Source organism: Leucopleurus acutus, assembly GCF_964270905.1.
Source record: "Leucopleurus acutus genome assembly, chromosome: X".
NCBI lineage: Eukaryota > Metazoa > Chordata > Mammalia > Artiodactyla > Delphinidae > Leucopleurus > Leucopleurus acutus.
The window spans coordinates 106741955-106760436 of NC_139148.1; the positions used below are offsets into that span (position 1 = coordinate 106741955).

Here is an 18482-nt window from a genome sequence, read left to right on the forward strand (position 1 = left end):
ACTACCAGATTGGTGTAGTGAAATAAGATATTACATTCCACTCAATAGACTGAACTCCAGGCAGTGATGATTTTATTCATTTTGAGTTTTGCCTAGCTTAGTAGGTATTTAGTTTTATTTGTCAAATTAATAAATCGGTTAAGTGCCCTTCTATCTCACTTTTAGGTGTCTACCCATTTATGCTCCTTCTTTCTAACACCTCCTGCCTCAGGTGACTGTTGTATCATCCTCTGAGGCCTGCCTTCTGTGCCCCTATCTCTGCCATTCTCTCCTTGCCCTCTTCTTGCTTCATAATCTGCTTTCAGATAGCTCTTGGAAGAATTTTGACAAACTAACTCATGCTAACATGTTTATATTAATAAGGCCAGCTATTTGAGCTAAAAGACAAATATTTCATAGATCAGCGGGTATAGAAATCTTTGGACAAGCCTTGGGATCCTTTAAACCAGTGTTTCTCAATCTCTAAGGTGCATATGAATCATCTGGAGATCTTATTAAAATGTAGGTTCTGCTTTAGTAGGTCCGAAGTGTGGCCTGACATTCTGCATCTCTAACAAGACCGTAATTTGAGTAACATAGGTGACCTAGGCCTACCCTTAAGTCTGTAGTTTAAGTGCCTATTGAAGTATGTGGTTTCCCTGATAATCTAGGAGTATGTATCTTCCAGTTCGTTAAATAAAACATTTAGGTAGTGATTGTGATGAGGAATAAAAGAGAATCTTTTCAAGCAGATATAATGAAATGCATTAATTCTGCAGTTTATCAAGTTGGAAATTGGTACTAAAATGAATAAGATGCTCCCCCTGCTCTCAGAGGGTTTGTATTCTAGTCCAACTGTACTATCACTTTGAGGTGAAAAGGGATGGAAGCTGGTATTTGAAAACTTATGTGCCTGACACTATGCTAGGCATGATTTAGTTTGATCTAATCAGCAACCTTGTAAGAAAGGTGGTGGGATCCCACTTTTACACTCAAGCAAACTTGGACTGAAGAGGTGGTTCAGTGACTTGCTCAGAGTTATACAACTTTAGTGTCAGAGTAGTAATTTGACCTGAGTTCCTTTTGATTTAAAAATCTCATGCTACCTCTACTGTGGAAGAAATACCAAGAAAAATATTTTAGAAATTGGAATGATTAACTGTAGTCAAAATTGATGTGGGCAAAGATCTCCTTATTTTTTCATGTGTTCATCTAAAGTCAGGAAAACTGTAGGCATTTGTTTCCTTGGTCTCTTACTAGATTTGCAAAAAGGTGCCCTTCACTTCAGGTTACTACAGTAGTTGAACAGCAATGTAAATGTGTGTATATTTTTGACATTTAACATTTAGGGAAAACTATAATCTGAGTGAGGCCAGAGATAGGGACCTAATAATTATTTGTTATTTATAGAAAAATTTTGGCATTCTTGTGTTTATTGAATATGTTATAACTAAGGGGATAGTTCTGCTGCTTCTAAAATTGGGAAAATGAGCACATGCGTCTGTACCTGTAGTTTTATAGTATTACCACATGATGGCAGCAGTCACATAACTGAGTGCTCAATATCTTTAAAAGCGCAGGTATCTTTAGACATCTTTAACCATGTATATATATTTAAGTTAATACTAGTTTGTTTTAAAATATACATTAAACTTTACCTCATTATCTCAACAATAACTTAAGAAGTGGAATAATAGAAATTTTTAAATGTAAAAATCTGCATTTGCTTTTCTGCAATAGCTTACATCTGTTTTTATTCAAGCCTGTGATAAATGAGTCATCAAAACAATAGTAAAATTGGGACTTTAAATCCTTTTATACTCAGTTCTAAGATTCTCTAATTTTAAGTGAAGTAACCCAAAGCATCTTACTATAGATACTAGCATCCTAGTATAGATACTAAATAAATCCTAAATGTGTTTTTTGTAACATGTTATCCATGTAATTCAGAAGTGGTAATAGGAAAACTCTGAGCAGATCAGTTTTGGGTTGCATATATACAACATTCTAGATTTATTATTTATTTAGTTTCATATTTGGAAACAGTGTCAACATTGGTTTATCCCATTGTGCCAGTGGTTGCTTTCTGCTACTAGTGGGCCAGTATTGTCTCAACACACCAAAGCTTGCTATTGGTACTTTTAAAGTATATGCTTAAGTGGTTATTAATGTTAACACCAGAAACAGGTGTAGCTTATGTTAGCACAGAAAGAGAATAAGTATCACTAATATCATTCTTCTGTGTTGAGACTCTTATTAGAATTATCTGTAGTATAAAATTGGTAAAAGAAGAGTTCGGTATAATTGAACTAATTTAACTGTTCTAATAGAAGAATCTACTTATAACCTAGACTGTACAAACACAGGAGAAAAGAAAAAAACCTGTTCAGGCCATTTCTAGGTAGGCACTTGGTTTGGAAAGAACTTGAGTTCACCTTCATGCCACACTCTACACTAAAATTGCTAATTAAGATTTTATCCTTTCATTCACCATTAGATCTTCCTTTACCCAGAGTCACAGAGTGTTATGGCTAGAAGGGATCTTTAAACATCACGTATCACCTAGGCCTCTTTGGTGGAAACATTCTAATCACCCAAACTCTGACTCTAACCAAAAAAGGAGAACCCTGAAACTTGGGTGGGGGCGGGCAAGGGGTGAGTAGTGGTGGTGGTTTTGGTGGATGACAGGTAAGAAATGGGGTACATTAATTCTCTATTGCTTTCATTACTGGGGATTCCAAACACTTTACTTGATAATTTACTACAATGAGCCTGCAATGAGATAGATATTTGTTTTCTGGTCTGAAAATACACAATTCCTTCAATTCAGATCAGAACAATTTGTGAGTTCTATGACTTTTGTTAAAGTGAGGTTTAATAATTTACAAGAGCCCTTTGTAATCTCAGTCTTAGCTCATTACCTCTGACTTTAATATCAGTTTTTTACTAGTTTATTACAGTATTTTAAAATATTACTTAATTGTCATAGTAAGTGCTGGAATTTTAATTGAAGAGCGTAACTTTTAGTATATACAACTGAAGGTTATATCTTATTCTTATTTAATGAACGAGAGGGAGTTGCTCCATTTATTACCTGCTATTACTTTTTTAAGTTAGTGACAAGTAATTATTAGATTTTACTTAACATTCTTTTCCCAACTGAAATGTAATGAAAAGCATCAATATAACTTTGTTTGCTCAGATTTTACCTTACTTATTTGATTTCTTAAAATTTGCAGTCCTGTTCATTCACCCAGAAAGCTTCCTATTTTCTACATATTTATATTGTTTTTGGATGTTTTTGGTCTGCATGTTCAAATGCCTTTTTAAAAACTATACCCACTTCACAGTGCAAATGACTGAGTTTGCCATACATCTTGTGCCAGAAGTGTATGTCAAGAAGCACATTCATTTGTTCATTCAACAAATGTCGGGTGCCTATGTTCAGGGCATTATCTAGGCATTAGGGGTGTGTATAAACATATAAATGAGACATGATCTTTGCTTTTAGTTATATTTGTGAGGTAAGTAGCATTGTGATTAGGCCTGATGTTATTTCATTATATGTTAATGGTAATTATAATTTTAGAATTATATATCTGAGAAGGGAATTTTTCAAAGTGGTTTTTAGCATGTTATTAAACTTAATATTACCAAGTATCAATGTAATATATTTTACAAAGAAATGAATGACAATTTTAACAAGATTTTTTTTCCTCTCTCTCATTAGGTTCTTGGGGTGTCAATGTTTTAATACCAGTACACAATTAAATCTGTGGTGAAGTCATTTTCTAAGTGGAAGAGGAAATTTTAAAATAAAGTGTGGTAGATACAGTGAAATTCTGTACAGATTTTTCTCTAAGGAGAATATGACGTGCTTATACTTACCAAGATCAAGTGCATTTGAGGGGCAGTTTTGTTTGCCTGAAAAAAGTAAAGGACAAGTAAACAATTTGATGATAAGCTACAGTTTTTCTTAGAAAGTAAATATTTTATTTATGCGCTGTTAGTTGGCTTTTGAATCAATTATTTCATGCTTTTTTTAAAGAAAATATAACAATCTGAAGAGGCATTTGGTACAGACATGAATCCTCTCACATTTATTTACTGGGTGTACTAAGTAATGATGACCTCTGCTGGATTTCTGTTTACATCCAAGAAACAAAGTTAAGGATGGATTTATTCCCCTACCCTGAAATTATAGGATAGAATTGTTTTTAGCATTCTAAATTTAAATGCTTGAAACATCAATCAACAAAGCTTTCTTTTAAAATATTGTAATTGTGGAGAAAAGTAAACTTATAAGCAGAACTTTTACAGTTTTTTCATCTAAAATGTATTTTAAGATATTTTTAAAATCCAAGAGCTTCTCTATACTTTTCAGAAATACCCAGATGCAGTGAACTGCCAGAAGGTAACCAGTCTCAAACATGCTTATCCCATTATCAACCCTGAAAGTTTGCTTGTCCTTTAAGATAAAAATGTAATGTTGTGATATTCCTTCCAGTAGTGCCACTGTATTTTGTCTCCAAATAAAAGAAGCTTATTGTAGTATGTTTGCAGAAAAAATTCTAAACAAAAATTATACAGCTTATTAGAGTGTGGGAATAGGGATCTAAATTTTAAATAAAATTATATATATATATAAATTGGTGCTGATTTTATAATTGCGCAGTTTGTTTAGTTTTTTCTTACTTTTAAATTCCAACTTAAAATTATGAGGTTTCAGAAATATATTGAAAGTTTAACAATGTTTAAAAATAGAAAAGCATGAGTGTTCATGCTTTAAAATGATTTTTAAATTTGTATTTTATATTGTTTTATCTATCTGTCTTTGCAAGCAGTCTTCAGGTTAAAGATACTTCTAACAGGTTACAGTACATTTCCTCTGTATGTAAATTAGATGGGATAATAGAATTCATAACCCATAATATTCTTTGAAAGCTAAGCTTTAAACTTCATTTTATGTCCTTTCACAAATTAGTTTAAAACAGAAAGTGGCTACTTGCCATTTTGACATCAACTCATTTTGCGAGGCTTAGGCAGCTAGACATCGTTTAAAACAAAATATTAACTTATATTACATGTGTATCTATCTTTTGTCAGTCGTCTCTCAGTTCTTGAGGTATATTATTTTAATCATTCCATGCCTTAATATGCTTGCAATACAAGAATATCTTCAGATGGGTGAATACCAAAAGGCTTCCAGTTCTTAGAGTCAGAAATCAACAAGCATTGGGCTGTGGTAGCCAAAAACCATAGGTTAGCTAAAGATCATGATAAAATTCAATTATTTTATTAAATCATGGTTAATAACAAATGAAGTCAGACTTGTCTAACAGATTTTCCATCAACAAATATTGTTATGTGCAAAAAAGTATTGCCTATGTTGTTTTTCACACCACTGCATTTACTAGAACTGCTGAGAGGACTGTATATATGATTTTAAACCTAAGTTGATTTTTTTTCTCACTCTTGAAAGGAGTACTTCTTTGTGAAAGCAGTTCTTACAGCTTTGTTTTCAACCAGCTAAAAATGTTTTATATATTACTCTAACCTGTTGTCCTCCACATTCTATTGTCCTAATTGTACTGTTTTCTGATTTGTATTTATGTCTTGAGACAGTAACTTTTTGAATAAAAATAAACCTACAGTATGTTGTATGTTTTTTATCTTTTGTAATTGAAGGAGGAGGGTGGCTATAAATGGTTTAGAAAGTGTACCTGTTATATCTTTTAACATGTTTGGGTGGGAATAATTTATAGAAAACATTGCCATTTTATATTTTTAATAAATCATACTTTTTAAAAATGAGACTAAATCCCTAATTGGGTTATTACTTTAAAATAGAAACCTGTGACCATTATTACTTTAATTTTTATCTGGTATGAGTTAAACGCTCTTTAAAATATCTGCATTGTTCATCCAGGATACATTTGAGTGCCCGCTATGTGCTAAGGCATGTGTTAGAGATCTAGCAGTGAACAAGATAGACAGGGTCCCTCCCTCGTAGATCTATTGTGGCAAACAAATAAGGAAAGACTCAAATAAAATAATTAAACTTGTAATAAGTGCTAGGAAGGAAACCAGCAGGGTGTGCTGAGCTAGAGAGTGAGAGAGAGAAAGAGTTTGTGTGTGTGTAAAAACCTCCCTTCGATAAGGGACTGATGCTTGGAGGTGAGTGAAAGCCCATAATTGAAAAAGAATTTACTAACTGAATTCTTATTGAAAACTCTTAGTCTTCAACGTGTTAAGATTTGCATTGTACTCTTTAATTTTTTTAATTTTTAAAAAAATTCTTGGCTGTGCCACGCAGCTTGTGGGGTCTTAGTTCCCTGGCCAGGGATTGAACCCAGGCCATGGCAGTGAAAGCACCAAGTCCTAACCACTGGACCGCCAAGGAGTTCCCTGCATTGTACCCTTTTTTTTCCCCCAGCTTTATTGAAATGTAATTAACATATAACATTGTGTAAGTTTAAAGTGTACAACATGAATATTTGATACATGCATATATTGTGAAATTATTACCACAAAGATTAGTTAACACATCTACCACCTCATATAATTACCATTTTTTGTGTATATGGTGAGAACATTTAAGATCTACTCTCTTAGCAACATTCACATATACAATACAGTATTATTAACTATAGTCACCACCCTTCATTGTACTCTTAAAAAATGATTTATATCAATGTAACACTGGCACACTGGTCGTTTAGGTTACTTTGTAGATATTATAAGCCCAGTCTTCTGCCATTCGTGATGTGGAGCTGAACATAATAAATGACAGCTAAAAGCTGGGCACTGTTTGGTTTACATGCAGTAACTTACTAATAAAGCTCATGACAACAGGTGAAACATGTTATTATCATCCCCCCCCCTCCCCTACACCACCCCTGTCCCTCGACTTTTTTTTTTTAAATCAGGAGGCCGTGAGGAAAATGAAGCACAAAAAAGTTAAAACACCTTGGGCAAGGTTATATGGCTAGTAGGTGATGCGGTTGGCACTCAAGCCCAGACAGTCTGGCTGCATTAAGTCCTGGCAGTATTGAAACTATTTGATACATAAGGATTACATAGATAATTGCATAAAGATAAAATGGCACATATTCATTGTGCCATGGTGAGGAAATGGAGCATCTTTAAGGAGTCCAGGTGGCTATAGAATTGAGTAGTATGAATCAACATAGTCCTTAATATGCTACCCAGCTGGCTTCTGTAAAGAGTATAAATTAAATCTGAGCCCTGAACACATTGATAGTTACTAGTTAATAGTTTTTAAAGTTGAGAGACTGGGGAAGAGGAGTAGAATTAACCAGAAGCGATGTCTTCAAACTCTTGCCAAAAAGGGAACTTGTAAGGATTCACATGGATTAATTCCAGGTCAGATAGATTATTCTGGGAGCTGTAATGATTCAGCAAAAGAAAATGAGCCAAGGTCTTTGATTATAAGGAAACTAGGAGATGAGTTCACTAAGCATCACTTCAGGTCAACAAATCTTACTGTCTACTGTGTGCCTGGCCTTGTGCTAGCTGCTGAGACCAAGAAGACAGACTTTGTTTTCAAGTTAATTACAGTTCGTTGGGGTGCAGATGCAGAACTAATAAAATGGGGTAAGTTCAGTGTTTTTACTGGGTGTTATGAGAGCCCAGAGGAGGGGCACTTACGGTGGGTGTGCTCTGGGAGGCTTCCTATAAGGCTGACACTTGAGTTTTTCCCTCAGCGTTTTACTATGAAAAATTTCACACAGCAACGCTGAATTTTACAGTGAACACATTTTACATTCTTGCTTTACCATATATCCATCTATCAATATGTCTTTTTCATGTAATTTAAAAGTAAATTGCAAACATGGGTACACTATCCCCTAAATATTCCAGCATTTATCATTAGGAGTTTAATATTTACCATGTTTTCCTTTTGGTATAAAACTCATATATGATGAAATACACAAACTGTAAGTATATATTTGCTGAGTTGTAACAAATGCTTACAGCTGTTTAACCCAAACCCCTATCAAAGATATTGAACATTACCATCAATCCAGAAAGTTCGTTTGTACTCCTTACCAATCAATCTCTGCTTTCATCCCCTCTGCAACAACTCTTGTTTATCTTTCCACCATAGATAAAATTTGGCTGTTCTAGAACTAGATATGAATGGAATCATACAATATCCTTTTGTGCCAGGTTTCTTTCACTCAGCCTGTTTTTGAGATTTATCCATACTGTGTGTATCAATAGTTTATTTGTTCAATAGCTAATGGACATCTGGGTTGTTTCCACTTTTTGACTATTATGAATAAAGCAGCTACTTGAGTTGAATTTTAAAAGCTGAAAGGTGGGCTAGGTGAAATGGGGGCAGGGTGACCAAGGCTGAGAATTCCAGGCAAAGGGGACAGCATAAATGACCATCATGGACAGCACTGTAAGTCACCTGTACTTCAATTTTTTAAAAAGTGGCCATCATAGGTGTAAGAACTATTTTGTAGCCACTTAGGGGTGGGTGGGGCAAAACTGGAAGATAGTTGGCCACCCACTACCTCACAACAGCTTTAAAAAAGAAAAAGGGCATTCACAGCTGTACCTTTGGTCACTTCATTGTTAAATGCAGTGTTCTCAGAATTGGCAAGTATCCAAGATAATAGTAGTAGTGTGCCTTTAAATGAGCTGTAATAAATTGATTTGTATACTAATATGATGGATTAGTCACATTAGGCCTTATTCTACCATTGAGAAAAATAATACATTCCCTACAGTTTCAGTTGTGTAGTTGTATTAAATTCCTGAGAAGTAGGTTCCTCAGTAGAAGTCAGTTTGGGGCTGATCGTGCAAACTTAAAATGGAGGGTCAGCTACAGTAAGTTTACTTGCTTTTTATTTTACCTCTTCCATCTTAAGTTCAGGATAGGCGGGAGGAGTTTAGTGAATCTTTGGCAAGTTAGCTTTTAAATAATTTTACGGTACTTATAGCAAAATTATAACTAATTTTGAAGAAATAACAGCCAATATTTGTTGGATGTTTACTGTATGCCAAACTAGTCAAAGCACTTCACTGGTAGTTAATTCTTGCATCAGATTTCTAGTTGATATTATCCACATTTTACAGATTATGATGCACAGGTTAAATCAACTTGCCTAAGGGCACGTAACTCAAAAGTGATGGAATTTAGATTGAACCCATCATCTGACTCCACGGTGCATGCATGCTCTTAAACCACCTCTCTTCATCTTTGTGATACTAAAAATGTACCCAGCTACTTGCCTCTATTTGTATACACTGCATTTCCTTTTGTTACAGTGGAGAAACTGTCCCTGTATCAAAGACACTGGATTTCCCTCTCTCCCCTCCCTGCATTATCAGTTTTCCCCTCAACTCGATCACTCCTAACAACATGCAAACCTTCCATCTTCAAAACTAGGGAAAAAAAGCATTCCCTGGATTAAACATCTCCCTTTAGCCACTGCCCTGTTTTTCTCCTTTTGCTGTCTGAACTTCCTCTTCTCTGATTCTCTCTTGAAAGCTCTCCAATCAGGCCTTCCTTCCTACCACTCCAATGAAACTCTTCCATGTGCCAGTCCTAGTGACCTTCATTTTGCTGGATTTCCTTACCAATATTCTCTCTAACCTATCTACAGAGCTTTGTTTCCTCCTCCAAATCACAGTTTCTCGCTCTGTACCCCAAGCTAACTCATTGATGGCAGGTTGAGAATCGCACCCTTCTGGTGGAGTTCTGAGGATGCCTTTCTTTGGCAGCCATCTCTCAGGGAACCGACCGAAGGGTGTTCCCATGTGGCTTTCCCATAGCCTGAACTTCTAACTGTTACATGAAGCCCCCAACCTCCATAGCTGTCAGGGTCTGGCTTATGCCACATGGAAACTTGCCAATGATTTCCTTGTTAGTGAAGCAACCAATTTCATCATCTCCTCCTTTGCAAATGGCTTTGGTAGTGAGTTGAGAGAGGTTTGGATGGGGTGTTAAGATTAAGCTTGGAGCAGAGCGTGGCACTCGATTTCACGCCTGCCAAAACCTGTTTGGGTCAGATTCATTTTCTGATTCTAAATCTCTTGGGACCAGTGTCCTTTGTACCAAGTTTCAGTATAAGTGTAGACACATTTAACTGGCCCTTCCATAGCATTTAAAGGTTTAGCTGGCATTTCTTAGGATTTTAGCACCTTCAAAAGCCTTTTGTTAAGAATTGTCTGCTCTGAGAGCCCCAGTGGCCTCTGTATTAACTTCAGAAGGCTAAGCTGTTGCAAGGAGAGACTCAATAGCGATTCAGTGGTTTAATACATAAATTTTCTCCCGCTGGTAGTAATTCAGGACAGCTCTTCCAAATTGGCAGGTGCCTTTTCTCTATGTGGTTGTTGAAAGACACAGGCTCATGGCAGGCAACTCTGACATCTTTAATACATGGTTCCCCAGGTTGTTTGGTCATCGCCATTCTAGCCCACAGGAGGTGGGGAAAGATCATGGATGTGCGCCTGAAAATCGCACACATCCCTTCTGTTCACATTTCATTGGAGAGAACTTTGTTATATGGCCACACCTAACTTGCAAGGGGGCTGGAAAATGTAGCCTAGCCATATGCCCGGGAAGAAGGGAGGAATGGATTTTGGCTGACCACTGACATTCTCTGCCTCCGACTTTCCCCTCTGGCCATCCGTGTATATCTCTCTTGCCATTCTTAGGACGTGCTTGCCCCATTCCCCAAGGGAAACAATCCAAAGTCCTATCCAGTTACTACATGCAACTCAAAATTTAGTTTCTCTGCCTTATGCTCAGTCTTCTCCATCAGGTCCAGATACAGATGGATATCCTCTAACACCCAATATAGAATAGTGCAGCATGGACAGAATAACCACAATGACCCACATTCAGAAGAAAGAAGGATGGCAGTGGAGGAAGTCCTTTGGTCAGATTCTCGTTCTGCTCTCTGGATGGGATTTCCTTATCCTTTGTCTTCCTTATCCTCCTTCTGGAAGTTTTTCCTTGTTCTTTATTCTCCATGGCCACCTCTGAACTGGGCAATGCCAAATACTTTATTTTGTTTGGCAGCATGCTGCTTTAAGGTACCTGATCTGTACTAGTTGGTGCAGGATACCCTGCTGTTAAGCTCCAACGATGGCTTACATACAGTGGCTTACATAAGAGGGTTTTTTTCTGCTCTTCTATAATCCAGGGTAGCTGTTCTAGGTTAGGATGTCATTCCTATGTGGTTATCCAGGCTGACAGTGAGAAGTTCTGTCATTTTTTGCAACTACTTTTTAGTATTTTACTGCGTTAAATTTAAAAATTAACACGAGGAAAACTGATATCTTTATGATGTTAAGCTGTTCTATTCAAGCGGTATCTTTCCATTTGTTCAAGTCTGCTTTGTATCTTTCAGGACCGTTTTAAAGTTTTCCTCACATAGGTTTTGCACATTTCTTGTTAAGTTTATTTCTAAGTATTTTATCTTCATTATTACAAGTTGAATGGGGTTTTCCTCTACCATTATCTCCCCTATTATTGCTTGTGTATATGAAGGCTATTCATTTCTGTATCTTAATTTTATATTCTGCTATCTTACTGGATAAAATGGTGCTGGAATAACTGGTTAACCTCAACCCTCATCTCACACTATGCACAAAATCAATCTGATATGGAATATAGATCTAAAGCTTCTAAAAGAAGACAGAGGGGGAGGGACTTCCCTCGTGGCACAGGGGTTAAGAATCCGCCTGCTAATGCAGGGGACACAGGTTCAATCCCTGGTTCGGGAAGATCCCACATGCTGTGGAGCAAATAAGCCCATACACCACAACTACTGAGCTTAAGCTCTAGAGCCCGCGAGCCACAGCTACTGAAGCCTGTGTGCCTAGAGCCCGTGCTCTGCAACAAGAGAAGCCACCGCAGTGAGAAGCCCACTCACCGCAACAAAGAGTAACCGCCGCTTGCCACGACTAGAGAAAGCCTGCGCGCAGCAACGAAGATCCAACGCAGCCAAAAATAAGTAAAATTTATTTTAAAGAAAAGAAAATACATCATCAGTATCTTAAAAATAAAAAGAAAGGAAACAGAGGGGAATATCTTTGTTATTTGGTGGTAGGCAAAGGTTTCTTAGGACATAGATAACAATATTTACCAAAGAAAAAATTGATAAAATAGACTGCATCAAAATTTAAAAATTGTGCTACTGAAATGACACCATTAAGAAAATATATAGTCAAGCTATAGAGTGGGAGAAAATACAAAACATATGTCTTTAAGAGGACTGATATCCAGGATATATTAAAAAAAAAAAAAACTCCTGACGGCTTCCGGGAAGATGGCGGAAGAGTAAGACGCGGAGACCTTCCTCCCCACAGATACACCAGAAATACATCTACACGTGGAACAACTCCTACAGAACACCTACTGAACGCTGGCAGAAGACCTCAGACCGCCCAAAAGGTAAGAAACCCCCCACGTACCTGGGTAGGGAAAAAGAAAAAAGAATAAACAGAGACAAAAGGATAGGGACGGGGCCTGCACCAGTGGGAGGGAGCTGTGAAGGAGGAAAAGTTTCCACACACTAGGAAGCCCCTTCGCGGGCGGAGACTGTGGGTGGCGGAGGGGGGAAGCTTCGGAGCCGCGGAGGAGAGCGCAGCAACAGGGTGCGGAGGGCAAAGCGGGGAGATTCCCGCACAGAGGATCAGGGCCGACCGGCACTCACCAGTCCGAGAGGCTTGTCTGCTCACCCGCCGGGCCAGGCTGGCCTGGGAGTTGAGGCTCGGGCTTCGGTCGGAGCGCAGGGAGAGGACTGGGGTTGGCAGCGTGAACACAGCCTGCAGGGGTTAGTGCGCCACGGCTAGCCGGGAGGGAGTCCGGGAAAAGGTCTGGAGCTGCCGAAAAGGCAAGAGACTTTTTCTTCCCTCTTTGTTTCATGGTGCGCGAGGAGAGGGGATTAAGAGCGCTGCTTAAAGGAGCTCCAGAGAAAGGCGCGAGCCGCGGCTAAAAGCACGGTCCCCAGAGACGGGCATGAGACGCTAGGGCTGCTGCTGCCGCCACCGAGAGGCCTGTGTGCGAGCACAGGTCACTCTCCACACCCCCCTTCCGGGGAGCCTGTGCAGCCCGCCACTGCCAGGGTCCCGGGATCCGGAGACAACTCCCCTGCGGGAGCGCACGGCGCGCCTCAGGCTGGTGCAACGTCACGCCGGCCTCTGCCGCCGCAGGCCCGCCCCGCACTCCGTGCCCCTCCCTCCCCCCGGCCTGAGTGAGCCAGAGCCCCCGAATCAGCGGCTCCTTTAACCCCGTCCTGTCTGAGCGAAGAACAGACGCCCTCCGGCGACCTACACGCAGAGGCGGGGCGAAATCCAAAGGTGAGGCCCTGGGAGCTGTGAGAACAAAGAAGAGAAAGGGAAATCTCTCCCAGCAGCCTCAGGAGCAGCGGATTAAAGCTCCACAACCAACTTGATGTACCCTGCATCTGTGGAACACATGAATAGAAAACGAATCATCCCAAATTGAGGAGGTGGACTTTGAGAGCAAGATTTATGATTTTTCCCCTTTTCCTCTTTTTGTGAGTGTATGCTTCTGTGTGAGATTTTGTCTGTATAGCTTTGCTTCCACCATTTGTCCTAGGGTTCTATCCGTCCGTTTTTGTTGTTTTTTTAAAATTTTTTTCCGTAATAATTATATTTTTATTTTAATAACTTTATATATTTTATCTTTATTTTACTTTATCTTCTTTCTTTTTTCCTTCTTTCCCTCCTTCCTTCCTCCCTTCCTCCCTCCCTCCCTCCCTCCCTCCTTTCTTTCTTTCTTTCTTCTTCTACTAATTCTTTCTTTCTACTTTTTCTCCCTTTTATTCTGAGTCGTGTGGATGAAAGGCTCTTGGTGCTGCAGCCAGGCGTCAGGGCTGTGCCTCTGAGGTGGGAGAGCCAACTTCAGGACACTGGTCCACAAGAGACCGCCCAGCTCCACATAATATCAAATGGCGAAAATCTCCCAGAGATCTCCATCGCAACACCAGCACCCAGCTTCACTCAACGACCAGCAAGCTACAGTGCTGGACACCCTATGGCAAACAACTAGCAAGACAGGAACACAACCCCACCCATTAGCAGAGAGGCTGCCTAAAATCAAAATAAGGCCACAGATACCCCAAAACACACCACCAGACGTGGACCTGCCCACCAGAAAGACAAGATCCAGCCTCATCCACCAGAACACAGGCACTAGTCCCCTCCACCAGGAAGCCTACACAACCCACTGAACCAACCTTAGTCACTGGGGACAGACACCAAAAACAACGTGAACTACGAACCTGCAGCCTGCAAAAAGGAGACCCCAAACACAGTAAGATAAGCAAAATGAGAAGACAGAAAAACACACCGCAGATGAAGGAGCAAGATAAAAACCCACCAGACCTAACAAATGAAGAGGAAATAGGCAGTCTACCTGAAAAAGAATTCAGAATAATGATAGTAAAGATGATCCAAAATCTTGGAAATAGAACAGACAAAATGCAAGAAACATTTAACAAGGACCTAGAAGAACTAAAGATGAAACAAACAATGATAAACAACACAATAAATGAAATTGAAAATACTCTAGATGGGATCAATAGCAGAATAACTGAGGCAGAAGAACGGGTAAGTGACCTGGAAGATAAAATAGTGGAAATAACTACTGCAGAGCAGAAGAAAGAAAAAAGAATGAAAAGAACTGAGGACAGTCTCAGAGACCTCTGGGACAACATTAAACGCACTAACATTCGAATTATAGGGGTTCCAGAAGAAAAAGAGAAAAAGAGAAAAAGAAAGGGACTGAGAAAATATTTGAAGAGATTATAGTTGAAAACTTCCCTAATATGGGAAAGGAAATAGTTAATCAAGTCCAGGAAGCACAGAGAGTCCCATACAGGATAAATCCAAGGAGAAATACGCCAAGACACATATTATTCAAACTGTCAAAAATTAAATACAAAGAAAACATATTAAAAGCAGCAAGGGAAAAACAACAAATAACACACAAGGGAATCCCCATAAAGTTAACAGCTGATCTTTCAGCAGAAACTCTGCAAGCCAGAAGGGAGTGGCAGGACATATTTAAAGTGATGAAGGGGAAAAACCTGCAACCAAGACTACTCTACCCAGCAAGGATCTCATTCAGATTTGATGGAGAAATTAAAATTTACAGACAAGCAAAAGCTGAGAGAGTTCAGCACCACCAAACCAGCTTTACAACAACTGCTAAAGGAACTTCTCTAGGCAAGAAACACAAGAGAAGGAAAAGACCTACAATAACAAACCCAAAACAATTAAGAAAATGAGAATAGGAACATAAATATCGATAATTACCTTAAACGTAAATGGACTATATGCTCCCACCAAAAGACACAGATTGGCTGAATGGATACAGAAACAAGACCCATATATTTGCTGTCTACAAGAGACCCACTTCAGACCTAGAGACACATACAGACTGAAAGTAAGGGGATGGAAAAAGATATTTCATGCAAATGGAAACCAAAAGAAAGCTGGAGTAGCAATTCTCATATTAGACAAAATAGACTTTAAAATAAAGACTATTAGAAGAGACAAAGAAGGACACTACATAATGATCCAGCGATCGATCCAAGAAGAAGATATAACATTTGTAAATATTTATGCACCTAACATAGGAGCACCTCAATAAATAAGGCAAATACTAACAGCCATAAAAGGGGAACTCAACAGTAACACATTCATAGTAGGGGACTTTAACACCCCACTTTCACCAACGGACAGATCATCCAAAATGAAAATAAATAAGGAAACACAAGCTTTAAATGATACATTAAACAAGATGGACCTAATTGATATTTATAGGACACTCCATCCAAAAACAACAGAATACACTGGAATATTACTCAGCCATAAAAAGAAATGAATTTGAGTTATTTGTAGTGAGGTGGTTGGAACTAGAGTCTGTCCTACAGAGTGAAGTAAGTCAGAAAGAGAAAGACAAATACCGCATGCTAACACTTATATATGGAATTTTAGGGAAAAAATGTCATGAAGAACCTAGGGGTAAGACAGGAATAAAGACACAGACCTACTAGAGAATGGACTTGAGGATATGGGGAGGGGGAAGGGTAAGCCGTGACAAAGCGAGAGAGAGGCATGGACATATATACGCTACCAAACATAAGGTAGATAGCTAGTGGGAAGCAGCAGCAGAGCACAGGGAGATCAGCTCGGTGCTTTGTGACCGCCTGGAGGGGTGGGAAAGGAAGGGTGGGAGGGAGGGAGACGCAAGAGGGAAGAGATATGGGAACATAGGTATATGTATAACTGATTCACTTTGTTATAAAGCAGAAGCTAACACACCATTGTAAAGCAATTATACTCCAATAAAAAACAACAACAACAACAAAAAAAACCTCCTGACAACTCAAATGAAAGAAATACCCAATAAAAATGGGCAAAAATTTGAACGCACACTTCACCATGAAAGATAGACGAACGGGAAAAAAAAACCTATGAAAAACGTGTTCTATAGTATTAGTCATGAGGGAAATGCAAATTAGAATGAGATACCACTACACACCCACCAGAATGCTCAAAATCAAAAAGACTGACGGCATAAAATATTGGCAAAGATGTGGAGAAAGTGAAACTGCTATTTTGTTTTGGAAAAAGGTCTGGCAGTTTTTTAGGAAACTAAACATACACATACATACCCTGTAATCCAGCAATTCTACTCTTAGGTGTTCACCCAAGAGAAGTGAAAGCGTATGTCTATAAAATGACTTGAACAAGAATATTCATAGCAGCTTTAGTTATAATAGCCCCAAACTGGAAAAAGCCCAAGTTCCATCAACAGGAAAATGGATAAGTAAACCGAGGTATATTTATACAGTAAATATGACTCAGCAATAAAAAGACATGGTGGAAAAAATCGTAACAGTGGTTGTCTCCACTGTGTAGAGGCCAGGATTGACTGGACAGTGAGACAAGTGAACAATATGTGGTGATAGGTAAACTTTGTCCTGTGTGACTCAAATGCTTAGACTTAAGATTTGTGCATTTCACATTATTTATATTTTACCTACTAACAAAAACCATAAACAAATATTTAACTCTAGTTAATATTTATACTGAAGTGTTTAGGTGTGAAATGAACTTCTGTCTTATTTCAAAACGTACCAAAAATAAGAGTAATTCATGGATGAGCTGGATTAGATGGATAGATATGTGTAGTTAAAATGTTAGTTGTAGTCTCCAGGTGGTGGGTACATGAGTGTTCATTGTAGAAATCTTTCAACTTCTGTGTTTGAAAGTCTCCATAGCAAAATGTTGAACAGGAAGGAATGAGCAGAGAGGAAGGGTGGAGGAGGGGAGGAAAAGAAGAGAGGGAGAGGGAAGAAAGAATCACTTATCCCTAGCTTTAAGCTGGAACTATGTGGTCCGTGGAAACAAGGAAGGTTAACAATCTGTTCCTAGTACCAAATAAAGAGACTAGGTAGTTCACCGATCATATGCAGACAGTATACGGTTTTGGAAGACCACTTAATTTACCATTGTTTTAAAAAATACAGTTTTTTTTTTTAAATTGTTTTCCTTGTGAATGAGAATTTTTTTTTTAATTTTATTTATTTATTTATTTTATTTTTGGCTGTGTTGGGTCCTCGTTTCTGCGTGAGGGCTTTCTCTAGTTGTGGCGAGCCGGGGCCACTCCTCATCGCAGTGCGCGGGCCCCTCACTGTCGCGGCCTCCCCCGCTGTGGAGCACAAGCTCCAGACGCACAGGCTCAGCAGTTGTGGCTCACGGGCCCAGTCGCTCTGCAGCACGTGGGACCCTCCCAGACCAGGGCTCGAACCCGCGTCCCCTGCATTGGCAGGCAGAGTCCCAACCACTGCACCACCAGGGAAACCCGATACATACAGTTTTAATTCAAGAGTTTAAGTAAAAAAGCAACAAGAACACCACTGATGGCTTATTCACTTCCCCTACGGCAGAACTCCTCAAGCTTAAATCAATGCAATCTATTTAAATAAGATTTTGCCTTGTTAAATAATTGGTAGTGTGGCTGCATTCAGAAAGCTATTTAATTTTTGTGACTTATGATAGAGTGGCAGAGCTGGAAAGAACCTCAGAAATTTCTAATCCAACTCACCTCATTCTACACAGAAGAAAGCATGCCCAGGGAATAACAAAGCAAGTTAAGGGCAAACCCAAGTTTTCCAACTACCTGTCTCTTGTTTTTCTCACTCCCAGGGATTTTCAAACATGTTAGAACTATTTTGTAAACTGAAATTGTACATGGAACCCCTATATGTGAAATGGATGAAAATAACAAATGAGTTCCGTAGGTAGTTTGAATCTCTGGTAGAAAACATTTAACTGAAGAACCTCTACTATTTCTAGGATCCCATTTTAGAAAATGTGGATAAAGGTAAAATGACTTTTTTATTTATGTCTCGGTAACTTACGATTTTCCACCTCTGCCTTGAAGGCAGTTATTGAAATTTAAGAGGATGTGCATATGG

At 38.8% G+C, this 18482-nt stretch overlaps 1 protein-coding gene across 5 annotated transcripts in view; it reads left to right on the forward strand.

Annotated features, from left to right (window-relative positions):
• STAG2 (STAG2 cohesin complex component) overlaps positions 1-5632 on the forward strand; it is a 117411-nt gene extending 111779 nt beyond the window's left edge. For all 5 annotated transcript variants that reach the window (XM_082865060.1, XM_082865064.1, XM_082865062.1 and 2 more), the window contains one exon: positions 3710-5632. In XM_082865060.1, the coding sequence (XP_082721186.1) occupies positions 3710-3733 (24 nt within the window). In that variant the 3' untranslated portion in view covers positions 3734-5632. The remainder of the gene's footprint in view (positions 1-3709) is intronic.
• The last annotated feature ends 12850 nt before the right edge of the window (positions 5633-18482 follow it).